This window comes from Paramisgurnus dabryanus, chromosome 4 (assembly GCF_030506205.2).
Source record: "Paramisgurnus dabryanus chromosome 4, PD_genome_1.1, whole genome shotgun sequence".
Taxonomy (NCBI): domain Eukaryota; kingdom Metazoa; phylum Chordata; class Actinopteri; order Cypriniformes; family Cobitidae; genus Paramisgurnus; species Paramisgurnus dabryanus.
In genome coordinates this window covers 24,580,284-24,601,398 of record NC_133340.1, presented here as the reverse complement: position 1 = coordinate 24,601,398, position 21,115 = coordinate 24,580,284, and the positions used below count along the sequence as shown (strand labels likewise).

Sequence of the window (21,115 nt, the reverse complement as noted above, 5' to 3'; positions counted from 1 at the left end):
ATATATTTAATTATATTTAGTTATTATTGCTGTTTTGTGTTTATTTATTTATTTTTATTGCCATAAAAAAGAAGTCAGATACAGCGACATATAATCATTTTTCCAAGTAATAAACATAGGAAACGATCAGATAACATAAGTACATGCATGGAGTGTAGACGAAATTCACATTAAGTGTTTTTCTGTTTACCGTCAGTGTAATTGTTTAAGTTTTGTATGGGTCCGCGCATGCGCACTGCATCAGGCCGAGCCTTCGATCATGGAGGCTGAAGATGTGCAAAGCAGCTGCAAACTTTCCTCAGTAAACCTTGTTCATTAATCAACCTTTGGTAATAACGACGATTGATGTTTATCGTTGTGTGAACTCGATTCGAGTCGTGGCGTGACTTTGTTTTATTGTGATTTTACACGGTGTGTTTGAAACCCGATTGTTGTTTTTGTTTATTTCCTGTTGCTTACGTCTGAAGACAAATCAGCATCGTTTCTTACTAATATTGCCGATTTAAAATAACTTGCGTCATATATCATCTTCCGAATCCTTTGGCAGGCATTTGTCGTTAATATTATGCGATTGTTTGGATAATGATGAACAACTCCGTATTAGCTGTGATTGCTAACAGATTATTGCTGCACACGGTTCTGACAATGAATTCTAATCAACTTCCTTTCTAATGTGAATTCATGTTATCGCGTTAAAACAGCAGTGATGTTGGAAGCGATATTAAAACGCGATTGATTACTGCGGTAAAAGATTAGAAATGTCAGAGCCATCTGACCTGGCTGTTACTGCTATGAAACATATTTATTTATTAAAAGCTTCATCTCTGCAATTCGGATTCATTGTAAAAATCATTTGACAAGAGTAATTTGTATGATTTTGAATGATTCGTGTGTTGTTGATTGGGTTGTGTTTTTCCTATCTGTGCAGGTTGCCAGATCCTCTGCCATGAAATCCTCCTGAGTAATTGACATGAGTTGGTAAAATGGCCGCTGAGCTGTTTCCTACCAAAAAGCTGCCGGCTGTCTCTCCTCCCAACACTGGCACGGCTGTACAGCAGTACCAACAGCAGAACATCAGCAACAACAACACTATTCAAGGATGTAACTGGCAAGGCTTGTATCCCAGTATCAGAGAGAGGTAACCTCACTCTTTCCCTTTTGGATTTACTTCTCCACTCCAGATACACTAGCTTTTCTCTAAAACATAGTGAGCTGTCTACTAAGACAACATTTTAAGGCATCCTATCCTATGTTTGATGATACTTTAAAGTCCTAATGAAATCAAAACTGACAATTTTTTATGTAATATTGCAGTGTTTATTATAAACAATTTATCTGTGCAAGTAAGGGATCGATCTTCGATTAATTGTCGATAAGAATTAAATCGATAAAACTTAACGATTGTCAAAAAAGCAAGCACGTGTGTCCGGCACCTGCGCAAAGCACATACAGCTGGTGAAAAAATTAAACCAGTTAAACTAGCAAAGGATGCTCGATGCCAAACACACACCTCGCATAATTTAACATTATGCGAGACGAGGCTGGCTGCTAACGCAACGAAATGGCATCCGCAGTGGATCTGATAGGGTCTGATACAGAAAATGCAAATATGTTTAAGATACTTAAAGCAAAGACGCTCTTCAGGGAAGCTTGCCAGATTAGCTTAGCAATGCTGCTATACACAGGGAAGGAGACCAGAAGCCGTTTTTAATGAACAGATTAAAATGTAATCTTAAATTCTGGCAAGAAACTAAGAGGCTGTTTACACTTGGCATTAACATGCGTTTTCATCGATTGGATCACAAGTGGACGACGTTAATGCCAGGTGTAAACGGTGTTCAAAACGTTTTGAGCTCGTCCACTTTCAACCACTTCCAGAGGTAGTCGAAACCACTTTCGATCGGATCGCTTTGGAGTTGCAGAACGCACATGTGGTTGAATGTGTTTGAACAGCCACACGCGACCACCTTCTCTCCACCCATTTATCTAATCTGAGGTATTAAACACAAATTTTACGTCTTTTTTTACTTCTGGCGTGAACATACAGTGAACAGCGCTATTTTTAGCCTTTCATTGATAAAACTAATGCGGCTGATCTCCGTAGTTTGGTTTTGAAAGCGTGTGAAAGTTGCGCGATCCTATTTCATCAATTGAGCTGAAAATTCAGAGAAAGCTCTTACATATACACATACAAAACTCTGTGCAGCATGTTTACTTGCTAAACAAGCAGTAGGAAAAAAAAAGTTTCCTCATAAACTTCTATCAAAATCTGAAAATTAGGCGATCATTCTCTGATGACATCAGCTAGACAGTTTGGGTGGGAACATCAGTTAACTCCGCCCCCTCAAATTTTCAGTCTGCTGCCAGTTCCATTTCCAAATGAAACGGCAACTTTTCATATCTCCAATCAAAGCACAGTGAAAAACACAAGCCACATATTCTGTTCAATTGGAAACACGTCGTGACTTCCGTTAGGGGACTTTAAATTTGAATAAATAGACACCCTGAAAAGGACAGTATCGAAATAAGATGCCTGCTTATATTCTTAAATTTCTATTTACAACTTTGGCAGATGATTTTATCCAAAGTCCTTTTGGATGTTGTATTAATTGTTATTTAATTACTTCACAGAAACGCAGTCATGTTCAACAACGAGCTGATGGCCGATATTCACTTTGTCGTCGGGCCCCCAGGAGGAACCCAGAGAGTACCAGGACACAAGGTACCACATTACCATTGTACCGCTTTTATCAATGCCTTGCACTCTAATTAAATAATACAATCAATGTAATTTAGATACAGAAGCCCAGATCATATTTCACCTCAAAATATTGTCTAGATTTAGGATCATTAAAATATTCTTGACAAAGAAAACTGTACAATTATTGTAATACAATAATACATTTTTCATAACAAACCTCAAAGTTATATTAAATGCTACTGTGATGTAAACAGTAAAACGGTTTGTTTTTTCAGATAACATAAGATTTGGGGTGAAATTGGCGAGAAATAAATGTTGTGATGGTCCTAAATTAGGCTTTATTTTATTCAAATTGACATTCGTGGCAAACGTTGGAAAAATAAAATGGTGTGAATGAGTGATGTTCAGTTTAAATTGTTGTGTTTCTTCACTCCTGCAGTATGTTCTGGCTGTGGGCAGTTCAGTTTTTCATGCAATGTTTTACGGAGAACTGGCTGAAGATAACGATGAGATCCGGATCCCTGATGTGGAACCAGCCTCATTCCTGGCTATGCTAAAGTACGCCTCTCTCATTTAGACCACTTAGATCGAATACAATTTCGAATATTTAATGTGCTGATATAAAATAACTAATAATGTGTTTATTTATTAAAGGGCACATATTATGCCCATTTTTACAGAACATGTATGTGAAGATTTAGCTCAAAATCCCCCACAGATCATTTATTATAGCACATCCAAAATGCCCCTGTTTGGGTGGGAGCAAAAAGCAATTTTATGTGTGTACCTTTAAATGCAAATGAGCTACAGCTCCTCACTTAATTACTAACAGACACAATAGATTTGATTCCTGTGAATGCAGTCTAAGACAATATTATCTTTAGTGCTACAATGTGCTAAAAAACACTTTTAGAAAAGCTTTTGGGTCAGTCATGGCTGTGGGCGGAACTTTATCAGTGTGACATCACATTAACAAGAGAATCAAAACAGCATGTCTAATGAGACTGCATTGGTTTAATAGGGATTAAAAAAGAAGAAGATGAATTTTCTTCATTGAGGGTGTTCACACACTGCCAACACGCATTTATGTTCATTGTAAAAGTGGATTTTGCATAATATGGACCCTTAAAGTGTTCACTAGGTCAAATTTTTTATCTATATCATGCTTATTTTAATATTTAACTTTTAATTTTAACTATCCCAGTTCAAAAGACAGAATATCTGGGAGGCTATTAAGTATCGTCAAAATCCAAAATTTCTGGTATACCACCCAGCCATAGTCCCATCATTAAAGGGATAGTTCGGCCAAAAACGATATTAAACCCATGATTTACTCACCCCCAAGCTGTCCGAGTTGCATATGTCCATCGTTTTTCAGACAAACACATTTTCGGATATTTTAGAAAAAGTTTTTGATCTTTCAGTTGATTAAATGTAATGTTACGGGGTCCACCCATAGTCCACGACCTTCAAGTCTAAAAAAAGTGCGTCCATCCTTCACAAATTAAATCCAAACGGCTCCAGGATGATAAACAAAGGTCTTCTGATGGTAATCCGCGCGGTGGTGTTGTAGAAATATCCATATTTAAAACTTTATTAACGTAAGTAACTACCTTCCGGTAGCGCCGCCATCTTAGACTCCTCTGTATTCAGGAGAGAGTATTAACGTAGTGTACGCACTTTTCTTAGTGACGTATGACAAATTCGGAGGGCGGAGGCACAGAGCAGCAGCAGAGTAGCCTCCGTAGGCTGCGTAAGCTCTCATCCTGAATGCGGACGCGACTAAGATGGCGGCGCTACCGGAAGGTATTTATTTTAGTTAATAAAGTTTTAAATATGGATATTTCTACAACAACACCGCACGGGTTACCCTCAGAAGACCTTTGTTTATCATCCTGGAGCCGTTTGGATTTAATTTGTGAAGGATGGACGCACTTTTTTTGGACTTGAAGGTCGTGGACTATGGGTGGACCCCGTAACATTACATTTAATCAACTGAAAGATCTAAAACATTTTCTAAAATATCCGAAAATGTGTTTGTCTGAAAAACGATGGACATATGCAACTCAGACAGCTTGGAGGTGAGTAAATCATGGGTTAAATATCATTTTCGGCCGAACGATCCCTTTAAAGCTCATGTAGCCCTTTATCTTCATAACTCCTAAATTAGTTTTTAACATGGGTAAACATCCAACAGTTATTTTTACAATCTTCTTTCAGGTATATTTACTGTGATGAGATTGACCTGTGTGCCGACACTGTACTTGCCACGCTGTACGCCGCCAAAAAGTACATCGTTCCCCACTTGGCCCGTGCTTGCGTCAACTTTCTGGAGACCAGCTTGAGTGCCCGAAACGCCTGCGTCCTGCTTTCTCAAAGCTGTCTGTTTGAGGAGCCCGATCTCACTCAGCGCTGTTGGGAGGTCATTGACGCGCAGGCAGAACTCGCCCTCCGCTCGGAGGGATTCTGTGACATCGATGCGCAGACCTTGGAGAGCATCCTGCACCGAGAGACGCTCAACGCCAAAGAGATGGTGGTGTTCGAAGCGGCACTGAGCTGGGCGGAAGCAGAATGTCACCGACAGGAACTTCAGCCCACTATAGAGAACAAACGTCTCGTTTTGGGAAAGGCGATCTACTTGATTCGGATCCCTGCAATGGCACTTGATGATTTTGCGAACGGCGTGGCGCAATCCAGCGTGCTGACGCTCAACGAGACCAATGATATTTTCCTGTGGTACACGGCGGCCAAGAAACCCGAGCTGAAGTTTGTCTGCAAACCACGTAAGGGCTTGACGCCACAGAAGTGCCACAGGTTCCAGTCTTGCGCGTACCGCAGCAATCAGTGGCGCTACCGTGGCCGCTGCGACAGCATCCAGTTTGCGGTGGACAAGCGCGTCTTCATCGCTGGGTTCGGCTTGTACGGTTCTAGCTGTGGTTCGGCGGAGTACCAGGCCAAGATTGAGCTGAAACGCCAGGGCGTGACGCTCGGTATCGCCATCATCAAATACTTCTCCGATGGTTCCAGCAACACCTTCCCTGCGTTCTTCGAGTACCCGGTGCAGATCGAACCCGACACGTTCTACACGGCGAGCGTAGTTCTGGATGGAAATGAGTTGAGTTATTTTGGGCAGGAGGGGATGACGGAGGTCCAGTGTGGAAAGGTGACCTTCCAATTCCAGTGCTCGTCGGACAGTACCAACGGCACGGGCGTGCAGGGGGGGCAGATCCCAGAACTCATATTTTACTCATGAGAGCCTCCCGTTCACAAATAGTCGAACAATTATTTTGTTCCTTAATGAAGTGCTGCTCACGTTTTGCACTGATGCTACAAAAGAGCAAATTATAGAGATTTTTGTACGCTGACAATCTTTATAGACTATCAGAAGGGTTTGGGCAAACACTACAAATGCACCGAATGTTCAGAAAGTATTCGGTTCAAATATAGCACTTGTTTCTACACTGCCGACATGTTTGCTGTGTTTACTCTACACACTGGTTGCTATTTGATTGTGTCATAAAAATACATTATTGTTTGGTCAAATTTATTCCGTCTTTTCACTTATTCATTCGAACACCGAAAAAGTTTTTTGCTATTTTGACCGAATACTTTCTGTTGCCGAATATTCAGTGCGTCACTAGCAAACGGACATTCAAATGTTGTTATCAGGTTTGATTACAACATTGTCTGTTTTTTCTTCATCAAAAGCTGTTGTGCGGCAATTCAAAACATAACGCACAAATGATATAGCGTTAATTTTTGGGTGTACTGTTCCTTTAAGAGCAGAGATAATAATTCATCTGTGTAACTGAACAGATCTTAAAATCATGCTTGTAACTTTTTGGATAAAAAAAGTGGCAGACGATAAATGTACTTGTGATCATGCCGCAACAGAAAATTTTAACATGAATAACATCTGGATTGTGTAAAATTATACAGATTTCGTCAACTTTAGGATTATTTTGCGCTAGTAACACTTAAAGACGCAGAGACTCTTCTCACTTAAATCATGTGCTCACTTAAATCATGTGATTGATATTTAAGGACCAGTGTTAAAATCTAAAGTGAACAATCATGCTCATGGACATTTGCGCGTTCTGAATAAAACTGATCTTTGTGTGCCATCGTAATGAAATGTATTTTACTGAACTCTATAGTAATTGTATACTTTTTTACTTAACATGTGAAGCACAATTTGTCATACGTTTCGCTGAACAAATGTTATTTTTTTTTTCTAGTTACTATTCATGTAATATTTTATAATTTTTGTGCAACGCAACATTTACTGTAAAAGCCATTTAACAAAAAGTTTGAGAGGAAAAATAATTAGTGAGAGGATTTTTTTTGTGGTGTTTGCTAAGCAGCAATTTACTCGTAACTTGTAACATCTGGGGTTTTTACAAACAGAAAACATTTGGCACGAATAGCGTTGCTAACACGAATGAGATTTTCAATTGTATGACTTTTCTTAAAGTAATCAGTAAAAATGTTCAGCTGGTGCAACGGAGAGAGATGTAAACGTGGGTAAAGACTCATAACATCGTAATAACACACCTTGGCATTTACCCATAACACCCTGAGCGATGTAGCAGTGTATTTTTGTTGGGCAAACACCACTTACGTTTAAAGTTTAAAGTCACAATGAAACGGAAGTAGCGATTTTTTCCGTTTGTGACGTTTATCCAAGAAAACCAGCTTCTGAAATGAGAAAAATTTGTAGAGTGGGATTTAAATTAGTCTATAAAGAATGGCTTGTATCGTTGGAAGTTAAATCGTGTTGCTGTTTGCTAATCGCTGCGATCTTTTCCTAGCCCCGCCCTCTCGGCGTTCCTCGCGACCAGAAGTAATGAGAGGGGGGTATAAGGAATCATTCGAGGAGAAGATGCGATTTGCGTTTTTAATTAAAGGTTATGAGGGCACATTTTTTAAATAATTAAGCTCACAAGTCATTTGTAAAAAAAAATACCACAATATAAAAAAATTCTATTTCATCGTGACTTTAAAAATGTAGCTATTACTGTGATCGTTATATTTGCCAAACTTGAGACTTTTGACTTGAGTAACAATATTCAAGCTTTTTCAAATAATGTACAATTTTAATGTTGACGTCAAAGTCGACTTTAATTGCACTATTTTTCATTATTACCTTTTAATTTTCAAGTTTTTGTATCACTGTGGCATAGTCTAGATTTATTATTACATTCTGTTTGACTTCTGTATCACTACACTGTGTTTAGTAATCCTATTCCAGGGTAAAATCCAGTTTTCTGTCGTACTTTGTGCCTTTTTAGATTGGGTCTAACGGTTTCAATGACCCGAGTGGTTCTTAAGTGTACAGTAAAATGTTTAACATGCTTTAAGTACTGGGTGTGTTCACTGAAATTTTAAGTGTAAAGGTCACCGATTAATTCAATTTGCACCTGTATTTTGATGAATAGATTTGGTTTCTTGTGTTATGTAGAAAAGGAGATACCCGTGTAAGTGCCAAGAGACATTGAATGTGTGAGCTGCATTGTGTCAACATGAATAAATAACTATCTTTAACTCCAGTTTTAACATGTCTGTTTTTATATTGTGGCTGATGTTTTTTCTATATTTAAATCAAATCTCATTTTGGTCACTGAATAAGAAAATGCATGTGTACGTTTATAATTGCATCTGTATTACAAACAATTATTTTTCATAATCATTACTAGATCTCACAGCTTTAACATCAGGTCTCGCAAATGTGATTTCATATAATAAAATATCAATATACGTCAAAATGATAACGCAGACTTTTTTAAGATGCAAAATAAATCTTTGGTGTCCCCAGAGTACATATGTGAAGTTCTAGCTCAAAATATCATATACAGGGGTCCCACACCTTCAAATTCAAGGACCTTTCAAGGACTTTCCAGGTCCAATCCCCTCAAATTCAAGGACTAAATATGGGGACACATTTCAAATGAGAGCAAGGTTACATTGTTGGACCTTTTAAGATACATTGTTACAGTTCCCTTTTGAGGGAACTCGCGCTGCGTCACTGTGGATGACACTTTGGTGACGCCTCCAGGGGTCCAAGTGTGTCTGAATGTGTATATCAAATTCAACCAATGGTGAAGCTTAACAACAAAGACAGGGTGACGCGGGAGCCAGGAAGTATATCGCTATCTGAAATATTGTCAAAGACGGCGTTACAGGGACGCAGGAAGTATGGCAAAGGGAGACGCAGCGTCTCGTTCCCTTCTCAGGGAACAACAGTTACATACGTAAACCGAGACGTTTTCATGTGTCAAACACAACTATGCAAAAAAGCATTTTGGTATGAATCAACATTCGCATACAGAAGATATAAGCATTTAAAGCAAACAGTTTAGCACGTGTGCTTAAAAAGTCTAGAACTTTTATTTTGATATCCTACACTACACAGGGAATAATGTGGATTTTTTTTCTTTCAAAAAACTTATTGCATAAAATAGATGTATGTATTTTTTCAAAAACTTCCCAGGGCCTTTTTCCCCAGATTCACAAACTTTCAAGGATTTCAAGGACCCGTTGGAACCCTGAAAGGCCCTCATGTTTTCAAAAATGGCAAACTACAAACAGGTTTTAATGATTTTACTGTTATAGCTTCAGAAACAAAACATGAAGCTTTTCCAGCATGAAAATAAATCAAAGCCTACAAACAGCAAACGTCGAGTCTCTTATAGGCGCTCTATTTCGTCTTCTGTTTCTTGCGTGCTTGAAACTGTTCAGTTTTGTTCTTGATGGATTTAATAAGCAGTGATAAATTAGGGTCCATGGCTTTAGCCGAAGTCGCGTCTGAGGTCATTGGTTTGGGCTCCTCCTGGACGGCTTTGCTCTTCAGCGCCTCCTCTTGGCTGTGCTGTTCCTCTTCTCGGCGCTTCTGTTTCTCCTCTAAGATGCTCTGCGTGCCTTTGGTCTTCTTGTAGGCCGGGTCGGACGGGTCCAGGTTGTAAAGATGGGATGTGAACATAGCCTGGAAACGAGGGTCTTTAACATCCACCTGGAGAACATGCCAGAAAGTGAGACATTGTGTTTTACATATTTTACTGAAAAGCTTAAGTTATATCTCAGGTAACACATACTGATAAGTCGCTTTGAATAAAAGCATCTGCCACATGAATAAATGTACACATATAAAGTAAAGAATCTGTGACCTGAAATTCGTCCTTCTCCAGTGGGGTGTTGCTCTTCTGAAGTTTCTTCCGCTTGTTCTTGCTCAGGTTCTGATGCTCCACGATCTTGTCATAGTTGAAGTGTTTGTGTTTGTCATCTTCATCGTCCTCCATCAGCAGCTCCATCTCAGCCTAAGGAAAGAGATAACCCACAGAAGTTGAATCCTGTGACATACCCATAAATCTGGTGTCACGTGACCATTAGAGAAGCTCACCTTCTGTTTCTTCATCTCTTCTTCCTCTTCTGCCGTTCTTTCCTCCTCCTTGTTCTTCTTCTTCTTTTTGTTTTTTAGAGATTCTGCAGCAGAACAAATAGAATAAAAACCTATAAAACAATATTTGAACTGTAAAAATTTAATAAACTATAGCATTTTGTTTATTTATTTTCTTTATTTTTTAGTTTTCTCAATTTGCATGGTTTTTTTAATGCCTGAATTTTTTTTAATCCCTAAACCTTTCAGGTTACCCATCTGTGTAAACATCAGGGATGCAAGGATAATTAAGTAAATAACAATTTTAGCAAGCATCTATTGGCTGATTTCGATACCAATATTTATCACTATAATTTATCTCCAACATTTTTCACATTAATAAAATTTATATTCGGCTAATTTCGATCACTGATATTGATATTGAAATGATATTTATTATTTAACTCCAAAATTTTTCACATTTATCACTGACTATTTCAATCACTGATAACATATTTATCGGTATTTATCATACATCAATATTTTTCCTAATTTTTATTGCAAATTTATCACCGTTTCATTTCGGTACCGATATTTCTCGATGGAGCCGATATTTATCGTTGTTATTTTTGCATTTATTACATACTTACAGTTGAGGCCAAAATTATTAGCCCCCCAGGAATTTTGTAACATTTTCCTTAAGATCTTTCCAATGTTTGCAGCATTGATAAATCTTGATATAATCAAACATGCACCAGTGCTATTTAGTAGCTTTTGGTTCACTTTCAAATATAAAATACTAGGGATGCACCGATACCGATACTGGTATCGGGTATCGGCCTCGATACCACATTTTCTAAAGTACTCGTTAAAAGTCCCCCCATACCTGAAATCGATACCACGGTCTGAGAAATGTCTATGTTTGAGCGGCGTGTAAGGGGTTAATGCCTCTTGTGTTGTCCAAAGAGGCAGAGTTTACAACAAACTGAAAAACTAGTCCTTGGTTTTTTTGATAAATTATATGACTAAAGCTGTTACCTGTTAATTTAAATCATGTTTTTTTATTAAGTACTCGGTATCGGTAAGTACTGAAATGCAAGTACTCGTACTCGTACTCGTATTCCAAAAAAGTGGTATCGGTGCATCCCTATAAAATACATTTTTAGGCTTTCTTTACATCAAATATAGTGAAAATGTGGTGGTCAAAAATATTAGCCCCCATGTGAATTTTTGCTTTTAAAACACACCTCACGGTTTAACTGCAATAGTTTTTGCATTTATTACAGCGACTACTGATGTTTATCGCTATCCCGATACCTATATTTATCCCAGATTTCGATATTTAACAGTTTATCGTTTGTCTTCAATATTTTTCAAACTTCTCACATATTTGTCATTGGCTGATTCCGATACTGATTTTTGTGCCACAGAATATCACGACTATTGCGATATTTTCCACTTGCTGGCAACGGTACGTACCACAGATGGTTATCCCAAATCCAATACTTAGCGCTGATACCGATATTTTACAATTTTTCTCCAATATTTTCTCACTTATCGCTTGTCGTTGGCTGATTCCGATACTGATATTGTTATGCTGTCCGTATTTGCCACTGGCTTGTTCCGATACAGCTACTTACAATGTTTATCGCTATTCTGATACTGCTATTTTTAATATTTTTAATTTTCTAATATTTTTCACACTTCTCACATATTTGTCATTGGCTGATTTCAATACTATCATTTATCATCTGTGCCGATACTTTCCGCTAGCTGATCCGATACTGATATGTACCACCGATGATTAGCGTTATTCTGATACCAATACCTATCGCTGATGACAATATTGTTCTTTTTACCATTTGTCTCCAATATTTTCCACACTTATTGCGTATTTTTCATTGGCTGAGTCCGATACGGAAATTATCAACGGTATTGAGATTTTTTTTTATCCACTGGCTGGTTCCACTACCGATACCTACCATTGGTGTTTATCGGTATTTATATATAATTTATATAAATTTTCACTGTTAAAATGCATTAAAAATCAGCCAATAAATGTCGGTGACCGATACATCGGGGCATCTGTAGTAAATACAATGGTTTACAATGGCAAGTGAATAAAGTGCTGAATTGTAACTAACGTGTCGTCCCGAGCTCCTCCGTGAAGTAGGGGTCGTTGAGGTCAACATCAACAGGAACTTCATCATCACTGATCTCAGACTCTGCCTCCACCATTTCCTGTGTGAGATAGGAGACCATTTATGTATGTAGGAGACGAAATGAAGTAAAGCCTAATTAATTCTTTTTTCTGCATCACATTTACCTTCTTTCCCTTTCTTTTCTCTTTCTTCTTCTCTTTCTTCTTCTGCAGAAATTCCTCCCATGGTGTCAGCTGATCTTTACCCTCCATTTTCTTCTTCACAAGCTTCTCGGTTGTTTCCTTAAGTCCTAAAAAACAAAATAAAGACGGTTATACAGCATTTTAGACTTTAGTGAAATCACACAGTCACACGGTCTGATTGTGATACCTGGTACCCATGTGATTTCCATGTCAATGGAGTCATCCTTCTTCTTGTCTTTATCCTGAATGCTCTTCAGAAGTTCTCTGTATTTATCGATCTGATCCAAGCTTTTCTTCCCCTTCTGTTTCTCCTCAGAAAGAGACTCGACCGGCTTCTCGGCTAAGAGACCATTCAAGAAAACACAAAATTGGCATGTTTTTACGTCACTGACATCAAAAGTCACAGCTTCTTAAGACTTACCTTGTGCGATTTCCTCTGCTTCTTTCTCATCGTCCTCTTCCTCGCTGGAGGAGGCCAGGTAAGCTTTGAAGTCCATATCCAACAGCTCGTCTTTGTTGAACTTTCTGGAGAGAGCCGTGACTCGGTCGTGATCCGTTTCATCCCACGTCAGCTCGACCTGTCGACGACACAAACGTTAGTGCGCGTTACGCCGAGTGCAAAAGATGAGTTCCTTTGTCCATGCCAGACCTTAGCTGTGGTGGTGCCCGTCGACGTGAAGATTTTGGGCTTGTAAGATCCGTAATCCACTTCTGTAGCTTTGTCCTTTGGCTCCTCGTCAAACGTCACGTCATCGGGGATAAACCTGATTTGAGATCATAAAAAGACGACCCTTTTTTCGAAACCACGCACGTATTATTTGTATTGATGTTTCATACTTGTTTTCAAAAACGCTTATGCCATTCAAACAAACATTCGACATATTAATGGAAAACGTAAATTGAGTAAATAAAATATTTGAAGGTTGTAACGTGTCTCTCTCACCTCAAGTCGATCTTAGAGCAGCTGCTCTCGTACTCGAAGCCATCACATTCCTCGTAAATCTTTGCTGCGGTTTCGACGGAGTCGCACTCCACCACGGCGTAGTAATACCGCAAGCGTTTGAACTGGTAATCGCGCACCTTTTCTCTGTAGACTCTGAAAATATGTGAAAGACTTTCACTTGGACTGCCATCTCGAATGGATTTTTTTGTCAACTGGCTATGATTCTGGTTTGTACCTTTGCTCTTCTGTGTCTGCATCCGGGTTTTCCGGCAGGCTGGTGAGCTCCAGCGGACCCTGGGTCTGTTCGGCCCTCATTCTTTCTTTCCCAAACTCAGATGGATAAATCTGAAAATGCATCTCAATGTCAACTTTTCAGACTATAAAGCACTCAATCTTAATGATAATGAGATTGTGGGAGGAGTCAGAGGAGGAAATGAAAGGGATTGGTGGATAGATACCATCACAGACAGAATCACGCCTCCTTTGGGCTTGAAGGAGTTGAAGAGGGCCATAAGATCTTTGGCTTTTATTCTGTCCCAATCCATGTTACAAACCGCCAACCGCCGCGACACCTAAACATACAAAGGTAGAAAATAACCCAATAATGCCAACTTAACTCTTTATTGACAAAGGACATTTGCATAAAAAACGGGTTTCTGATTAATTTGTCTGTTAATCTGCAATACCGCGATTATCCACAAAGTGCACTTACCCAATTTATGAAAAAACAGAAGCCAAAACATTATTTACTAATTTTAAATTCTGTGTATGTTTTGAAAATCGTTCTGAATCTGATCGTTAACAAAATTCCTTAACAAAAATACAATTATTTTAACTCTTTGCTGAAAAAAATAATTTTAAAGAAAAATACCCATATTTAAGAGTTTATAAGCAGAGAAAAAATAGATAGATAGGAGGAAGCGTTTTTTCCCCCCGTTTTGTTTGTTTGTTTGTTTATTGTTTAAAGGTGCAATGTGTAATTTTAAGAAGGATCTCTTGACAGAAATGCAAATAATATCCAAAACAATATTATCAGGGGTGTATAAAGACCTTTTTATAATGAACTGTTATGTTTTTATTATCTTAGAATGAGACGTTTTATCTACATACACAGAGGGTCCCCTTACTTGGAAGTCGCCTTTTTTGTGCCGCCATGTTTCTACAGAAGCCCTTAATGGACAAACTTTTTTACAAAGTTTTCTCCGTCAATTGTTTTTCTGGTGTGTTTTTTTTAAAATGCTGCCGGGCAATTTTTCAAAACATGCCTGGCAGAGAATGAGTTAAACCCATAAATAAACATTTTGTATTATTTTCCATCATGTTCTTGACAGGTTTTGTTGTAAAACGAATAAATGAAATCTCACATCATCACTGCACGGAGCGTCTTTCCACATCTCTCCCCAGTCATGCTCGATATCTTCTTCTTCACGGCGGAGGTAATCCTCCACCTCTTCATCATCATCATCATCTTCATCCGAGCTGGTCTCGATATTACCCTTCCCTCTGGCCAGATCAGGCCCACTGTCTTCCTCTGACTCACTCTCATCTTCATCTTCATCACTCCCATCATCAGTGCTCCCCATGCTGACATCATCATCATCACCACCAGACTCCTCATCCTCATCTGTTAAAAACAAAAATACATAAAACAAAAAAGTATTACACTACAAAAGACAGCACACTCTTACTTTAAATCAAGCAGGTCATAAACAAACAAATAATTCAGTTCAGGATTTAACATAAAGCGTTTATTATAAAGGGAGTTAGCGGTACCTTCTTCAAACACCCTCACTCCCTTGGCTGGCAGCTTTGTACTGGGTTTAGCTTTTTTAGGATCTTTCTGGCACTTCTTTAAAGATTTTTCTGACAGATCCTCTTCTTCAGATTCATCCGTCTCATCGTCTTCATTACTTTGAGCTTGTTTATCCGCCTCTATCTTTTTTGCTGCCCGTTTCTTCTTCTTGGTCTTTTCTGTCCTCTTCTCCTCCTCCTCCTCATCATCATCTTCATCGGACTGATCGGAGTCTGAGAGCTTGTAAAAGCGTTTGAGGTCCTCAGTGGACGAGTGATTGACAGGTTTGCCGCGTTTATCCACCGTATACTTCAGCTTGAAGCGTTCGTCGTGGAACATGGACTGGAAACGTTTGTCGATCTTGACTTTGCGCTCTCTGTCTGGCATCTCCCAGAAGCGAGGGTCCTTTTTAACCTTAGAGAAGCGGTCATCTCCGCTTAATGTGTTTTTGGAAGTCATGACGACTCGGAAGATGAAGATTAATGCATTAACCTGTAAAACAACAAAGTTTCTCATGAACCTGGTTGTAAATTACACAATATTGGTATATGACATAAAGTTGCAAAATGCATATTCATAGAGATATTATGTCTTGCACTGAAAAGTTAATTTAGGTAAGTTACACATATCGGGGCATGTTGTCACAATATATCTGGTATACTGTCTGTCTTAATGGGAATCTGCTCTTAAATAAGAGATTGTATTGTTGGGTATTTTGCTTCTATAGCACTTTACAATTCATGATAACAAGTGTGAAACAAAATGCTAAATAAAACTGCAAAAACTGAAAATGTAATACATAATATGTTATACTTGTGTTACTTGTTTACTCAACTAGTACAGAAACATAATACAGATATTTAGGTTAGATTGATACATGAATTCACATCTAATATTTAAAGTTAAATGGGTTAAACTACACGTTAAATATTTTGTTATATGTGACACTGCTACAGAGAGAAAACCATGCTGGTTTTTTGTTTTTTTTCTTTGCTTTCTGGAATGTAAACAGCATACAATGTACTACATTGTATAGGTGTGCATAACTGTAACTGTAACCACTTTGTTTACCATTGGCCAGCAAAACATGTGAGAGTAATGCTTCTACAAATGAGCACCGCCAAGCGAAATAAACAGACATGAAGAGACGATAAACTAGTACAATACTACTAACATAATTTATTAGAAGTCACACTCACCTACAAAATTGTATTACGAGTTGTACACCACAGTCTACACGTGTTTTCCCGTGATGCTCCAGTACTTCCGGGTCTCCAGTAGCTCCGCCCACTTCCCCCGACGGAAAGCCAAATGCAACATACATCTGACGTGAACGTTCTCGCGTTTCTTTCTTTCTTTTTTCACTTTACAATATTATGTTTCGCAATATTTGTGTTATTTAACACTAGTCTACATGTATGCACTTGAGAGATGCGAGCTTTGTAAGTATTTTTCAATACTTAAAGTAATTAAAATGGGAAAACGGCAACCGATCCAGTGATCCATTCCGCGTTTTATCTCAGATCTCTCAGCTGTTTGACGCGAAGCTGAACGCTTGTATTTTGGGGGACACACATGCATGTGTTTGACACTATTTTATAGCAGTGATGTGTAATAAGTAGTCATGAATGTTAACCCGCAAAGCCTCCGATCGCTGCGGCGTTTTTGCGGAGCGGGATGGAGGCGTCTTTCCTCCATGCAAGGAGGCGCTATGAACGTGTTTGACAGGAGCATGAAGCGAAAACAGAAAACGTGGGCATCATCTTTACAAGACAGCGACAAATACGATTACCTTAAAGATGAGGTAATATGAGGCTGACTTTATGCGCGTGACTTTAAGTGTAGCAGAGGTGTGACTAAAGTTTTTTTTTTTTTTTGCAGGTGGGCAGCAGAGTTGCAGATAGAGTATATGATGTCTCAAGGTCATTCACACTTACTAATGCCATTTTATTTTATCTTGTGATTAAACGTTGAGCTTTTAATGTAATTCTTTAATTGTAATTGCAGGACTTTTCCTCTGGCTCTAGATGTGGGATGTGGGAAAAGTCACATCGCGGATTATTTGAGTAAGGTAATTCGGTTCTTAAAGATACAGCGCTTCTTAAAATGATTGTTCACCCCTATAATATTTTTAACTAATTTTCTCATCTTTATGTGTACATTAAACCTTTATGGGTTTTTTTTTGTGAAAATCACTTGATTTGATTTCTTCCGTTGAACCAAATGTTGCTGCTCTTTTACCGGTACATAAAATGAAGCTGAATAGGGAGTGGGGAGGTCACAACCCAATCTCAAGACAAGTTGTGGTATAGACACGAAATATTTGATTTATTTATTTGTGTTCATGGACACGATTTTCCATCTTTTTTGTGTCCGTAGCACGACTTTCTTTATCGTGTCATTTTATGTTTTGTTTTTTCATAGTTTTTTTTTTTTCAATTTTTTTACAATTGTCGGTTAGAACGACTTTGTTACATTTCAGAGATCCAGACCCCAACTCTAACACCAACCCCAAGCAACAATAGTTTCAAAATCGGAAGAAAAACATGTAGAAACCAATTAGGACTGTTCAAAAAATTGCCTGCGATTGTCATGCGTGTTTCATCAGTAAAGCAGGTTCATTGATTAGAAGTAAATCACCATCAGCTGCTTTCAGATGGAGCGGCATTTACTACACAGAGTAGTTCACAGAGAAGCTAGGCAAAATCGCATAGATTATCGGATTCGATTTTCCTCGATTGTGAACGCGATTTTGCCTAGCTTCTTCTGTGAACTACGGCTATGTGTAGTAAATTCCGCTCCATCTGAAAGCAGCTGATGGTGTTTCAATACTAATCAAGGAATCGGCTTTACTGATGAAACGCGCATGGGAATCAGAGGCGATTTTTTTTGCACAGCCCTAAAACCAATACATAAAATTACATCCACACCCCAAATCTAAATCCATCCGCAAGTGACAATAATTTAAAAATAAGAAATTTTGAACACAAATAAATAAAAAATATTTCGGGACTATACCATGACTTGCCTTGAGATTGTGTTGGAAGCTTTAAAAGAAGACAAAAATGTAAAAGTATGGCATTTCTTGTCGTCACATTGATTCTTTCTCTCAGGATGTTGTTGGACGTCTCTTCTTAACAGACATCTCCGACACTTCTCTGGTAAGATGTAGAGAGATGGACAACTTCACACACTTTTATTTTAATAATGTACAGCTGCAACATACTGTATACCATCAGTTCTGTTAATCAGTTTGCACTTTAGCAATACAGATGACATAATTACACTTGTTTACACCTTCATTTCTTTCTACTTGCATTTGTGTTGCTTAGAGAAAAAAGAAGCAGTGTGAGATTCCTACTCACTCAGTTCTTGCAGATGAGGAGTTCTTGCCCTTTAAAGAAAACACATTTGATCTTGTGCTCAGCAGCATGAGGTAATGTACTGCCCCACTGAATGATGGGATACATTCATATGAAATTACAGAATAGACTTTTACAAAAATGTCTTCATATCTTCAGTCTGCACTGGATCAATGATCTTCCTGGAGCTTTAAGACAGGTACGATGCTTAAAAATGTATGCATTGCAATTGCAGAAGAGAATACTTGGCATTTTTACTATAGCAACCTTTGTGACTCAACTGAGAATCAAGTGTGTACTTATGATGTATTATGAATTGCAGTCAGAGGTAATATTTGGTAATAGTGATTTCTTAAAAAATAGCCATTTTTGAACAAAAAGATAATTGCATTTCTGTGAAGGACTTTTATTAGAGATCAGATTCAGAACGATGATCAAAACATACACAGAGTTTTTACTGTTTTCGGATCAGTTGATGCTTTAGTGTTTTGTAAGTTGGGTAAGAGTGCCACCTAGTGGATAATAGAGTAAATATGGATTGCCGTAAAAACTCGTCATTGGCAGGGAAGTGTTTTCTCCTAACTGACGAGATGACTCGTCATTGGCGGCGAAAGAGTTCATATCAATCGAAATTCATTATTTTCGTCATTCAGATCCATCAGGTGCTAAAGCCAGATGGTGTGTTTATTGGAGCGATGATCGGCGGTGAGACGCTCTACGAACTGCGGTGTTCTCTACAGTTGGCTGAGCTTGAGAGGGAGGGTGGGTTTGCCCCTCATATCTCCCCCTACACGGCTGTCACTGACCTGGGTAACCTGCTGGGTCAGGCGGGCTTCAACATGCTCACTGTGGTCAGCAGATTTTGTTTGTGTTAAAATCTGTATTTTGTAGTAGTGTGTGTCAAAAAAATCCAGATTAAGTAAAAATTCTGCTTATTCAAGGACATTGATGAAGTTCAGGTCCATTATCCCGGTATGCTAGAAGTCATGACTGATTTACAAGGTAAATTTAGCATCTTGTCGATTACATTTTTTAAGAATATTATAAAATGTAAAGATGGTGCAGATATGTTTTGTGCATGCATTTCAGGTATGGGTGAAAGCAACTGTGCATGGAACAGGAAGTCACTCTTACACAGGGACACCTTACTGTCTGCGGCTGCAATTTATAAAGGTGCACCACATGCTTTATTATACATTATTAAAACTTATTATCTGCTTCAACTCAATTTTCTAGTAGTACAGTACTCATTAAAGGCCAACTAGGTATCTTCTAGTGGAGGGAAGACACCTAATGAGTAGCTTAAAGGTGCAATGTGGGACTTTTTGAAAGATCTCTTGACAAAAATGCAATATAATATACATAACTATATTGTTAATGATGTGTAAAGACCATAATATACTGTATTGTTTTTATTACCTTAGAATGAGCCGTTTTTATTTGCATACACCACGGTTCACCTTATATGGAAGTTGCCGTCATATTTCTACAGTAGCCCTAAACGGACAAACTGCTCTACAGATTGCATTTTGTCACTACCGTAGCTTCTCATTGCGTTTCGAAATTGAGGTGGGTTGCAATTCGCAATCTCACCATTAGATGCCACTACAACCCACATTGCGCCTATAAAGGTAATAATTTTTAATGCATTTTAATTTCTCTTCAACATTGTTTCTTTTAGAAATGTATGGCAGTGATGATGGATCAGTTCCAGCTACTTTTCAGATCCTGTACCTGATTGGCTGGAAACCTCATGAGTCTCAGGTGCTTAGCATTGCTATGATGCATTTTATTCTTACCAATCACATTTATCCAATGTTACGATTGCGATAAAGAAATTTTGACTTTGAATTTATAGGCGAAACCAGCGAGGAGGGGCTCAGCGAACGTCTCATTTGCGGATTTGTCAAAAATAAGCAAACTTGAGACCGATTACCATAAGACCGATAAGAAGTCCTAGGATAAAAAAAACATACTTCACGTCAGCCCATCATGTTTGAATCTGCTTTACTTCAATGTACAGGATAATTGTTTTATCAAATGCTTGTTTGACAAATCTTTTTGAATATAAATAAACTGTGAATACAGTATGATGCTAAACAGTTTGTGTTACACAAAAAAAAAATGATACGAATCAGCAGTTTCCCAACAAATTACATTCAGTTCCAGAAAAAAAATAAAAAATGAAATGAAAATGACATTGAAATCTTTTAAGAAGGTATACATCTAACTTTCCATCCCAGGTCGAATAATAAAAATAAACATTCATTTTAGTGTATATCTATAGTGCTACAATTGCTATTCATTTGCATATACATACAGTATGGCTTTATAGTGTTCAACAACATAATTTTTTTACAATATCAAGTTGACCTGCTATTAAAGCATAATCTACATTAAAAGCTTTATCATGTGTGTCTAGACGGAGTAAAAGTCAATTATATAGTAGTGAAATCTGAAACAAAATCATTTCTTTTAAAGACGTCCGCTCATGGTACACGTGCCATTAAGAGTTCATCCCTGTGAGCTTTGACCTCTTAGTAGTTTATAAAGTACAACACTAGCAGAGTTTAAGGAGATTTACCCAAAAATTCAAATTTT

General features: G+C 38.1%; 3 protein-coding genes across 5 annotated transcripts; 2 read left to right on the top strand and 1 right to left on the bottom strand.

Annotated features, from left to right (window-relative positions):
* The first annotated feature begins 210 nt into the window (after positions 1 to 210).
* Positions 211 to 8,250, top strand: btbd3a (BTB (POZ) domain containing 3a). Of its 3 annotated transcripts, none has more exons than XM_065295319.2 (5): positions 211 to 329; positions 929 to 1,138; positions 2,632 to 2,722; positions 3,141 to 3,259; positions 4,922 to 8,250. In XM_065295319.2, exons 2-5 carry the CDS (start codon positions 984 to 986, stop codon positions 5,952 to 5,954), a joined length of 1,398 nt encoding a protein of 465 aa, XP_065151391.1. In that variant the 5' UTR covers positions 211 to 329; positions 929 to 983; the 3' UTR covers positions 5,955 to 8,250. The 3 variants fall into 3 exon arrangements, with proteins under 3 accessions (XP_065151391.1, XP_065151392.1, XP_073670451.1); XM_065295320.2 differs by having other exon boundaries at positions 237 to 301; XM_073814350.1 differs by having other exon boundaries at positions 274 to 411.
* A 1,036-nt stretch (positions 8,251 to 9,286) lies between these two features.
* Positions 9,287 to 16,445, bottom strand: esf1 (ESF1, nucleolar pre-rRNA processing protein, homolog (S. cerevisiae)). Its single transcript, XM_065295316.2, has 14 exons — positions 16,352 to 16,445; positions 15,134 to 15,644; positions 14,725 to 14,984; positions 13,819 to 13,932; positions 13,596 to 13,705; positions 13,361 to 13,513; positions 13,067 to 13,181; positions 12,839 to 12,995; positions 12,605 to 12,757; positions 12,400 to 12,524; positions 12,218 to 12,314; positions 10,098 to 10,180; positions 9,865 to 10,014; positions 9,287 to 9,710 (listed from the first exon to the last, which is right to left on the bottom strand). The coding sequence occupies exons 2-14, from the start codon at positions 15,609 to 15,611 to the stop codon at positions 9,399 to 9,401; spliced, it is 2,307 nt and encodes a 768-aa protein (XP_065151388.2). The 5' UTR covers positions 15,612 to 15,644; positions 16,352 to 16,445; the 3' UTR covers positions 9,287 to 9,398.
* A 164-nt stretch (positions 16,446 to 16,609) lies between these two features.
* Positions 16,610 to 20,614, top strand: ndufaf5 (NADH:ubiquinone oxidoreductase complex assembly factor 5). The gene is made up of 11 exons (XM_065295321.2): positions 16,610 to 16,956; positions 17,034 to 17,074; positions 17,160 to 17,223; positions 18,266 to 18,313; positions 18,485 to 18,588; positions 18,674 to 18,713; positions 19,168 to 19,365; positions 19,456 to 19,516; positions 19,604 to 19,687; positions 20,196 to 20,278; positions 20,373 to 20,614. Exons 1-11 carry the CDS (start codon positions 16,777 to 16,779, stop codon positions 20,472 to 20,474), a joined length of 1,005 nt encoding a protein of 334 aa, XP_065151393.2. The 5' UTR covers positions 16,610 to 16,776; the 3' UTR covers positions 20,475 to 20,614.
* Positions 20,615 to 21,115: the final 501 nt, after the last annotated feature.

What these genes read in the sequence shown, in the direction of transcription:
- esf1 (XM_065295316.2), bottom strand. Translation starts at nt 15,611, where the DNA reads ATGACTTCCAAAAACACATTAAGCGGAGATGACCGCTTCTCTAAGGTT. An exon ending in TGCTCTAAGATCGACTTGAG is followed by an intron (nt 13,182 to 13,360) that starts GTGAGAGAGACA and finishes ATCTCAAATCAG; the next exon opens with GTTTATCCCCGATGACGTGA. An exon ending in AGCAGAGGAAATCGCACAAG is followed by an intron (nt 12,758 to 12,838) that starts GTAAGTCTTAAG and finishes ATGGTCTCTTAG; the next exon opens with CCGAGAAGCCGGTCGAGTCT.
- ndufaf5 (XM_065295321.2), top strand. Translation starts at nt 16,777, where the DNA reads ATGAATGTTAACCCGCAAAGCCTCCGATCGCTGCGGCGTTTTTGCGGA. An exon ending in GCTTCAACATGCTCACTGTG is followed by an intron (nt 19,366 to 19,455) that starts GTCAGCAGATTT and finishes TGCTTATTCAAG; the next exon opens with GACATTGATGAAGTTCAGGT. An exon ending in GGAAACCTCATGAGTCTCAG is followed by an intron (nt 20,279 to 20,372) that starts GTGCTTAGCATT and finishes TTGAATTTATAG; the next exon opens with GCGAAACCAGCGAGGAGGGG.
- btbd3a (XM_065295319.2), top strand. Translation starts at nt 984, where the DNA reads ATGGCCGCTGAGCTGTTTCCTACCAAAAAGCTGCCGGCTGTCTCTCCT. An exon ending in AGAGAGTACCAGGACACAAG is followed by an intron (nt 2,723 to 3,140) that starts GTACCACATTAC and finishes TCACTCCTGCAG; the next exon opens with TATGTTCTGGCTGTGGGCAG. An exon ending in TCATTCCTGGCTATGCTAAA is followed by an intron (nt 3,260 to 4,921) that starts GTACGCCTCTCT and finishes ATCTTCTTTCAG; the next exon opens with GTATATTTACTGTGATGAGA.